Source organism: Miniopterus natalensis, chromosome 2 (genome assembly GCF_054644295.1).
Source record: "Miniopterus natalensis isolate mMinNat1 chromosome 2, mMinNat1.hap1, whole genome shotgun sequence".
NCBI classification, from domain to species: domain Eukaryota; kingdom Metazoa; phylum Chordata; class Mammalia; order Chiroptera; family Miniopteridae; genus Miniopterus; species Miniopterus natalensis.
The window spans coordinates 155599715-155609929 of NC_142082.1; the positions used below are offsets into that span (position 1 = coordinate 155599715).

Genomic DNA, 10215 nt, shown 5'->3' on the forward strand with positions numbered 1-10215 from the left:
GGGCTTTGAGCTCATCTTGTATCTCCTTGGCTTTCAGCAGGATGGCATTAAACCTTCCTAAAAAGATAAGACTCAACCTATTTTTAAACATACCCAAAGAGGGTATTCTGTCATGTTCTTTTGTGAGACCGGGAAACTTTTTTTCTTGTTTTAACCTCACCACAGGTGAACTTTTCCTGTTACTCACCTGAGCCTTCACGTTAGAGTGTGGCTTGGTTTGCTCAGCGGAAATGGTGACCGGCTGGTCACCATTAGCCTTTCCTAAACTGTACTTCCACCTGTCCCTCTATATGAAATTATAACAATTAATTAGGATATTTGGGTTTAAATCAATACATTTGGAGCTACTTGCCGACTGACTCATTCACTGACAAAAGACTGTCATTCTTTTTCACACACACACACACACACACACTGCAACATAGGTGCATATTCACACTCTGGTAAATTTAAAAAAACGCCCCTTAAACAGCTGGTTGACACTGAGACCTTGGCCTTCACTGTTCACAACAAGAGGTCAGAGTAAAGGGCACAGACTCTGGAGTCCACTGTCAGTACTTAAATCATAGCTCTTGGACCTTGGACGCATTTTGTAATTTCCCTGTAAATCTATTTTCTCATCTGTAGAATGAAGACAATAATAGTATCTACCTTACAGGGTTGCGGAAAGGATTAATGAGTTAATACATAAAGAGCCTTTAGAACGGCGTCTGGGGCTCCAACTGTAAAGGCTCTGTAGTTGTGAGCGATTGTTATGCCCTCCTTGAAGCAAAGGACGTGTGCAGGCATTAAACTATGCCCCATACTCCCAAAGGCATGAGTCTGAGAAAGAAAACGGTGGTGGGTACGCAGGGAGTCATCAAGGTGCATAGGTTGAAAAAACAGAAAGTACCTAAGAGGGAGAGCAAAACTACAGGCACAGAGGAACAGCAGACATTCACATGGAGGGGAAACACCCGGAGGAGAAAAACGTCAGGGGAAAGAAAAGAAAATAAAAAAGGGAGCCGAGAGTAAAAAGATGGACGCAAGACAGAAAGAAAAGAAGGACCGAGAATTACAAAATTATCAAAGACTCCACTTAAATTAGAAAAGACTCCATTTATAGCTTGAGCTGCCTATCCGGGAAAGGAGTGCAAGAGCAAACAGAACCGGCTACACAAAGTAGAGAGACTTAGGACAGAAGTGATGGGGGGAGAGGAGAGAGAAATGGTAACAAAAAGTTTCATTTGCAGCAGACAGGCCTCTGTGTTTTTAAATTGTGGGAAGTTTACATCAAGAGTTAACACTTCCATATTCCACGAGGCTTCTTTCTCGCTCTTATTTTAACTTGCTTCAGAGCCTGCCCCAGACAGTCCCCAAGGTTTGCCCGGATCAGAGGGCCGCCTTCTGTCCTGTGCTCCAGCGACAGGGACCGGCCGCCGCGATCCAGGCTCCCCGAGTTTTCACTAAATACTCCAGCCACCCTGTGAAAACCTAGCTCCGGAGAAAACGTTTACACCCTCTTCCTTCTCCAAACATTTAGAAACCTCTAAGGGAAGCTGGTATTTTAAATTGTCAATTATTCATGTTAACGGCATTCCCTCCACCCCCAGCACTCGGGCTTCTTTTGGTCAGTTTAGAATAAAAGGGCAAAATGATACAGTACTGCTGGGCTACGCCGCCCTTAGGGCTCCACACTGTCCTCCCCACCAAAAGGAACTCATCTCCCAACCCCCTGGAAACAAGAGAAAGGCTGCATTGAGGTTTAAAACAAAATCAGTTTTTTGAAAATACTTTTTGTTTTAAGTGTTATTAAATCGTCTGTTTGGTGCAAAATAAGTCCTCCTATTGGAGGAAGTCGTGTGACCTTAAAAGGCCCTCTAAAGACACGAAGTGGACGGGCCGCGAGCGTCTCCTCACGCGGGGCTGAGCGGGGCCGCCGCCGAGTCACGAAGCCAGACAGGCGCGCGCCTCCGCCCGGACTCGGGAGACTGCGGCAGCGCGCACCGCGGCCGCGGCCCCGCGGCTCCTGCAGGCCGGGGAGACGCGACTCCCACAGACACGTGACCTCCCCGCCGCCGCTTCCCGCGACCCAGATCTGTCCCCGGAACCCGCGCCCGGCGGGGCGGGCCGAGGGACACGTAGCGGCGGCTCCGGCCCTGCCGCGCCCCGGTGCGTGTGCCTTGGGTGTACTTCTCCTCTGGGTTCACGTGCCACTGGCAATAATGACCGTCTCGGGGGATCACCTGAGAAAATGTAAGATCTTCCTCTTGGTACAGGAAGGAAAGACCTTTGGTTTCGTATCTGCCCGTATACACCTCCATCCCACTCCCAGCAGACCCGAGTAGCGGCTGCGGGGCCGGCGACCCGGGACTCCCGCAGGATACTCTTGCCCTTGGCCTCCAAGGCCCTTTGCCGCCGGCCGCGCGTCGGCGCGCATCTCCCGGCACCTCCCGGTAACTCTCACCAGCGGTGAGTCATGTTCCCGGGATGGCTCTGGAGGGAAGGTAAGCCCGACTCCCGCTGGCCAGCGCTTCCCCTCGGCTGTCGCCGGGGCTGCGGGGGGGCGAGCGCGCCCGCGCGCGCGCGCACCGTGTTCCCCGCGCAGTGATGTGGCAGCAGCGGCAGGTCGGATCACGTTGCTGGCCCTGTGCTGGTACCCGTTTGAGACAGGATTAGGAGGGCGGCTTGGAGGTGCCAGCGGTAGTAAACGTGGGCTCTGCACACTCCCGGCGTCCCTTATCGCACGAGGGGGGAGGGGAGAGGAAGCCCGCAGCGCCACCCGGGGCGCCGAGGGGCGGCGAGCGTGGCGGGCGAGCGAAAATGCTGCATTGCTTTTCCGAGGCAGCCCCTCTCGCGCCACGCTCTCCTCTCCCCCCGCCCCCCGCCGCCGCCGCGTTCCTCCGGGAGCACCCGAGTCCCCAAACATCGTCATCTGCTGCTGTGATTAGTGGCACCGCAATTCCGGCTGCTGGGGGAAGTTTGGGTGGCCCAGGGACACTGTGTCGCCAAAAGACACTTGGATTGCGACATTCTGACCCAGTGACATTTTCCTTTATATTAAGCCTTTCTGGGAGAGGATTTCAAGTTGTCCCTTTTCGGGGCAACCTCCAACCAAGGCCAAGGGGCCCCCCAGGCCACTGAACGGTGTGCAAACAAGTCTCCAAATTTCCCTTCGGGACTGAAGTTTACCCACCGCAAATTCTCTTTCTCTTTCCTTTCTCTGGTCCAAACCAACAGCACAGTCGGTGGAAAAGCAAAAAGAGCCACGTTCACGTTCCTGCACCGTAATGACGGATGGACTGAGGGAGTCACATTTCCGAGCCGAGGAAGCCCTGGCAGCCCCGCACCCCCGGCACCCCTCTCCCTCCCCCAGCTGACTGCAACGCCTTTGGGAAGATGAATAGCTTGGCTGAAGTTGTTTTTCCTTTCCGGTGGCCCTGATCAGGTGTCCCCGCCCCCTCCCGCCGCTCGCTTTCCCTCGCTGCTTCTCCAGACGCCCCCTCCCGGCCCGGCCCCTCCTCCCCCGCCCCCCTCCGGGCTGGACCGCGGATGGTACGTTCCGCACGTGAGCTGGGTGCTGGTCTGGCCGGCGACGCGCGTGCCCTGTGGCCAAACACTGCCCAGAGTGAGAGCAAACTACCAGCGCTGTGGGGCCGGCGCGAGTGTGGGTGCGTGTGTATGCGTCTGTGTGCGAGAGAGCGAGCGCGGTGGCAGGGGGGCCAACTGCTTCACACTTTCAACACTGCACTGAAGAGGGAGAGAGAGACTGGAGACGCACAGATTCCCCCCAAGATCTCCCAGAGCTACCGTCCCACAGATTATAGAACAGGACCCCAAAAATCGAAACAGAGGAAAACGGACAGCGGTTGAACATGGACGAAGGAATTCCACATTTGCAAGAGAGACAGTTACTGGAACATAGAGATTTTATGGGGTAAGGTGCACGCACCCTTGCGAGTATCTGTCCGGGCTTCAGTTTGATTTTTTTTTTTTTTTCTTTTCAAGAAAGTGGTATGGAGCGGACGAGGGCAGAGCCCCTCCCGAATGGGTGGCTGATGCTGATTTCTGTTTTGCAGACTGGACTATTCCTCTTTGTATATGTGTAAACCCAAAAGGAGCATGAAGCGAGACGATAGCAAGGTAAGAGTAAGTTTCCGATGTTCCCTGTAACCTGCCTGGATAATTAGGGCCATTGATTTCACAGCGAAGCTCTGCCCGCAAATATATTCCAGCCCTTGAGCTTCCCCAACTGTGATTTTTAAGTGGTTTGCTGCATACTCTCAGGGGGAGATTAAACATCATACCTGAATTTAAATTTCATTTCAGAACAGCCCAGAGGAAAGAGGTTTTCTTGCGCATAGTTTATCATATAGTCTTGTGTTTTGGGTGGTGGGGGATAGTGTTATGTTATATCCAGTAAATGAATGTTTATCTTATTGTTTTCTCTCTTCCATGACTCTCACAAATTAAGGATACCTATAAATTACCGCATAGATTAATAGAAAAGAAAAGAAGAGACCGAATTAATGAATGCATTGCTCAGCTGAAAGATTTACTGCCTGAACATCTGAAGTTGACAGTAAGATGCACATTTTCCTTCTTTGCTGCTCTCCAAGGGCTTGTTAATAGGCTGGTACTACTCCCGGAGATATAAGAATGAATGTAAATATCAGATGCCTTACAAGTTGTGCTATAGTGTAGAGTTTCCCACAAACTCAGGAGTAGGTGCTCACAACTAAAGGGAAAGAATCATTTATAACCTGTCTTGTGGAAAGCTCAAGAAGTATAGGAATAGTGTGTGCGTAACGTGCTGTGCTGAATGGACAGCCAATCAAGCCAAATGTGTGTTTTTAAGTAACCAAGTGCCCCATTCTCTTTTGCACCAATGCAGACTCTGGGGCATCTGGAGAAAGCGGTAGTCTTGGAATTAACTTTGAAACACTTAAAAGCTTTAACAGCCTTAACCGAGCAGCAGCATCAGAAGATAATTGCTTTACAGAATGGTAAGTCAGGTCAGGGAGGCCAGTCCACCCTGATGAAGCCGGGCGGCCCACAGCGGAGCAGTGTTAGGACTCCTTCCCCACCCCCACCTCCTTCCGTGGGCCCACGGACTCACTCTCATTTGTGAAATTGCTTAGACTTTCCCTTCATTGGAAAGTGCCCATTTCCTGAAGCATCCTAGAGGCTTTCAGCAGAACTCAGAGGAATCAGATTTTTTTTTTAAGTGGCGGTTGCACCCTCTCCACTTTGGTTTTCAGTTGGGAGTAGAGCGCCCCCCTGTTTCCCCCCCCCCCCCCCCCCCCGGTGATTGTATCACTGGAATACAGAGGAAAAGCCGAGATCACTTTAGTCAGTGCAGGGCCCACGTGACAAGCAGATGTTTAAAAGTCGGTGTTTTTTCTTCTTGCCTCCATTCCTCCGTCCCCCACCCCACCCCCTCCTCGTCCTAGGGGAGCGATCTCTGAAATCGCCCATTCAGTCCGACTTGGATGCGTTCCACTCGGGATTTCAAACATGCGCCAAAGAAGTCTTGCAATACCTCTCCCGGTTTGAGAGCTGGACGCCCAGGGAGCCGCGGTGTGTCCAGCTGATCAACCACTTGCACGCCGTGGCCACCCAGTTCTTGCCCACCCCCCAGCTGTTGACTCAACAGGTCCCTCTGAGCAAAGGCACCGGTGCGTCCTCGGCCGCCGCCCCCGCCGGGGCCAAGGCCGCCCCCTGCCTGGAGCGCGCGGCGCAGAAGCTGGAGCCCCTTGCCCACTGCGTGCCGGTCATCCAGCGGACTCAGCCTAGCGCCGAGCTCGCGGCCGAGAACGACACGGACACCGACAGCGGCTACGGCGGCGAGGCCGAGGCTCGGCCGGACCGCGAGAAGGGCAAAGGCCCGGGGGCGAGCCGCGTCACCATCAAGCAGGAGCCCCCCGGGGAGGACTCGCCGGCGCCCAAGAGGCTGCGGCTGGATTCGGCGGGCGGCGCGGCGGCCGCCGCGGCCGCGCTCCTGGGGCCCGACCCCGCGGCCGCGGCCGCGTTACTGAGACCCGACGCCGCCCTGCTCAGCTCGCTGGTGGCGTTCGGCGGAGGCGGGGGCGCGCCCTTCGCGCAGCCCGCGGCCGCCGCGGCCCCCTTCTGCCTGCCGTTCTACTTTCTCTCGCCCTCGGCGGCCGCCGCCTACATGCAGCCCTTCCTGGACAAGAGCGGCCTGGAGAAGTACCTGTATCCGGCGGCGGCCGCCGCCCCGTTCCCACTGCTGTACCCCGGCATCCATGGCCCTGCCGCCGCCGCCGCCGCCGCTGCCGCCGCCGCTGCCGCCGCCGCCTTTCCCTGCCTGTCCTCGGTGTTGTCGCCCCCTCCGGAGAAGGCAGGCGCCGCCGCCGCGACCCTCCTGCCACACGAGGTGGCGCCCCCTGGGGCGTTGCACCCCCCGCACCCGCACGGCCGCACCCACCTGCCCTTCCCGGGCCCCCGAGAGCACGGGAACCCGGAGAGCTCTGCTCAGGAAGATCCCTCGCAGCCAGGAAAGAAATCCCCCTGAATCTGCGCTCCTTTCCTAGAAAGGACGAAGGTTCACGCGGAATAATATAAGTTAAAACACCCTCAAGGGGAGAAGCGTGATAGATGCACGCCAGGCTTTAAAACAAACAGGTGTTTTGTGTACATTTGGAGTTCCCGTTTTGCTCATCTTGCACCACCCCACCCTCCACACACTAACATCTCTTTCTTCCCCACCAGCTGTAAAAGAACCTCTGCCTAGATCCTGATTCTTTTTTTCTTTTTCTTTTTCCTAAAGAACTCCCCCAAATAAGTTTTGCCTTCCTTTTAGGCGTGTTCCATTATCTTTTAAAATATAGAACCTGATTCTAGGAAGTAAGAAGGGTCTGCTCTGTGGTGAGCCAATTGAACCAGCCTGGGGGGAAGGTGGCCAAGGAGTTGACATTGAACCACAGAGTTGTCTGTCAGTGACTCAAAGCTGTCCTGCCTGCTTCAGGAGGCTTTCCGCAAACAGAATGCTCTTCAGTATTTTGCAATGTTTAGCTTTTTAAAAGATATTTTTTCAAAGAGGATGCAGTTGCTCACGTCGCAACCTATTCTGAAGTGGTTTGAATGGTATCCCTTAGGAACTTGCACTTGTTTAAAGAGACACGGAGTTGGGCCATTGTCAGAACTTAAGTCAGGGAAGTAGATGGGTGAGGAAGGCCAGAATCATTCTTAGTACATTTGCTGGCACTTTTAAGAAATTGACCATTAATCAATTGACTCATCTTAATGATATATATACATACATATAGAGAAGAGCATCTATCCCCACCCTGCCATTATTTAATGCATCCTGTTCTAAGTTTTTATAATCTTGCTGTAAAAAAGGAAAAATGTGCACTGAACTTAAAAACACAGAAACAGAAAAGTCCAAACTGCTTTGTCCTATATCCTGTTATATTACGGAAGTGGAGGAAAGCGTTAAACTAGTCAGTTTTTATTGGAAATGCTGTAAAGATTGGAATAAAGCCCTGTGAGGCCTTCCTATCTCCAAGTCTATGTATTTTCTGGAGACCAAACCAGATACCAGATAATCACAAAGAAAGCTTTTTTAATAAGGCTTAAACCAAGACCTTGTCTAGATATTTTTAGTTTGTTGCCAAGGTAGCACTGTGAGAAATCTCACTTGAATGTTATGTAAGGGGTGAGACACAACAGTCTGACTATGAGTGAAGAAAATATCTGGGTCTTTTAGTGAGTTTGGTGCATTTGCTGCTGCTGTTGCTACTGTTTGCCTCAAACGCTGTGTTTAAACAACGTTAAACTCTTAGCCTACAAGGTGGCTCTTATGTACATAGTTGTTAATACATTCAATTAATGATGTCTGACATGCTATTTTTGTAGGGAGAAAATATGTGCTAATGATATTTTGAGTTAAAATACCTTTTGGGGAGGATTTGCTGAAAAGTTGCACTTTTGTTACAATGCTTATGCTTGGTACAAGCTTATGCTGTCTTAAATTATTTTAAAAAATAAATACTGTCTGCAAGAAACCAGCTGGTTTAGAAAAGTTTAGTATGTGAAGATAAACTAGAAGTTATCTTTATATTCTAGTATTTTCAGCACTCCATAAATTCTATTACGTAAATATTGCCACACTATTTTGTGATCTTAAAATTCTTACCAAGGAATAAAAAGTTTAATATGCAATATGAGATTGTCTAATAATTAAAAAGACATAATAGATGCTTGATTAATTTTAAGATGTCTATGAATATAGGGATGAAAGTCATCCAAGTTCTCAAATATACAACTTTGTCATTGGCATGATATTACACGTTTCCAATCTCTTGCAAGCCTACAGGCACTGGCTGTGTTTACCTGCTTGTTCCCAATGTATCTTAATGAAAAGTGCAAAAGAAACAACTACCAATCACTTGTGTGGTTTGTTTATGTTAGACCCAACTTGCTGATGTTTTATGATTGATGAATTTTTCACTTTTCATCTTTGGCACCAGATAGCCTCTGCTGTAAGACCTAGTGTGTTTCTTTTTCACTGGGTCCGGTATAAATATGCTACCACTTAGGGGTGCTACATTTCTCAGTATATTTGAGCTCCTTAACCTTTATAAAAGAATTCTCTTGTGGGTTGTCATCATGAAATTCAAAAGAACAGAAATAATTTCTAGATTTTTCTCAAACTTATAATCACATGGTTATAGTGATTTGATAACAAACTGTGTGAAGGATTGTCAATTTTTAGTTTCAATAATGTTCTTTACAAACCCCTTATTTTTGAAAGGTCTTGAAATAATAGTCAAAATTTATGAGATGTAGAAAAAGTGCTCCCTCTGCTGACTTTATGGCAACAGAACTGCAAGTCATAGAAAGTGGAGCCAGAAGGAACCTCAGAGATTGGTTTGTCCAGCCCCCTCCTGCATTTTATAATACAAGGGAAATGAAGCCAGCAATATCAAGTATCTCCCCAAGGTCACACCTACCTGGAGCCAGCATTAGAGGCCAGATGTATTGTATCCCCCAGTCAGTGAACTACTACCCACTGCTCGTGCATCTTGAACCAAGTAAACTGAATTTGGGCAGTATTCATGAAATGTCATGAATAAACTACAGGAACAAAGGAAATAAAAATTAATATTAGAAATCAAGGGTAACACTTTAAACAATAAAGGTAAATTTTTTAAAAAAGGAAGAAGTCAAGGATAATAAAATGTCGTAGCGTGTGTATAATTTTGGTATAATAAAAAAACCTCAGGGTTGGACCAGATTTTATAGGTTAATTCAGTCCAAATGTATATATACTTATATTTAATAAGATAAAGTTAGGACAATTGCAAAATTATATTGTACCTAGAAAATATTATTTTGGTCATTGATTTCTTTTAGTAGATTAAAAGACTGGAGTCATCATAATTTGCCAAGGAGGGTTCTATACCTGCTGTGGTGAAATTTTAGTCAAAATTCTTTATAGTTTATGTGATTTTTCAATTTAAGACAAATATGAATCTTGAGTCAATAATGCTTTTTACATATAGTATTATACCAATCAATTTTACATATATATATTTCTCAGCAAGCTTTATGTTGAATTAATAAATGGCCTTTTCCCCCAGGAGAGGTAAGCATATTTTTAGACCACTAGAAACTACAATTTAATAGCTATTTAAAGTATAACTGGAGTTTTAATTCCTATCATTGTGAAAACTACTTTTCATTTAGTTCTCTGTTGCTGGCAATACAGGCCATAATTTTGATTATTGCCCATGACCTCAGATTTGTTCAAATGTATGTAACATAAGCCTCAGCTTGTTTCTGTTTATGTCACAGGTCAATTCTGAACCTCTCGGGAGGTGACTGGCAATTGAGGTTCTAGGAAGACATGGGTGGGCAAACAGACTAAGGCCTTTTACTTTAGACAGAAATGAACAGAGCCCTCATGAATGAATTAAGACCATTATAAATGCCCAAAGGTGGCTATACTATTGTGATACTAGTATTTTACTTCACATAGCAATCTGATGTGTTTCATTAAACAAAAAATCTGGTAAGTTCAAAATGGATATACTAAAGTCCAATGAAGGTTCCAGCTTTTCATAGAATTTAAGAGGGAATTGACATGGAAAATTATCACATACTTTCTGTGATTAAGATGGGATTTATACTAAAAAACATGTGCAGCATGTACTATAAAAATGTGCTCCTAGAAAGGAGTTGGACATTTGTCTTAAAATTAGATTTCTT

At 48.2% G+C, this 10215-nt stretch overlaps 1 protein-coding gene across 1 annotated transcript; it reads left to right on the plus strand.

Moving 5' to 3' along the window:
- The first annotated feature begins 3699 nt into the window (after positions 1-3699).
- Positions 3700-6514, plus strand: BHLHE41 (basic helix-loop-helix family member e41). Its single transcript, XM_016197469.2, has 5 exons — positions 3700-3916; positions 4059-4122; positions 4454-4561; positions 4874-4985; positions 5433-6514. Exons 1-5 carry the CDS (start codon positions 3855-3857, stop codon positions 6512-6514), a joined length of 1428 nt encoding a protein of 475 aa, XP_016052955.2. The 5' UTR covers positions 3700-3854.
- The last annotated feature ends 3701 nt before the right edge of the window (positions 6515-10215 follow it).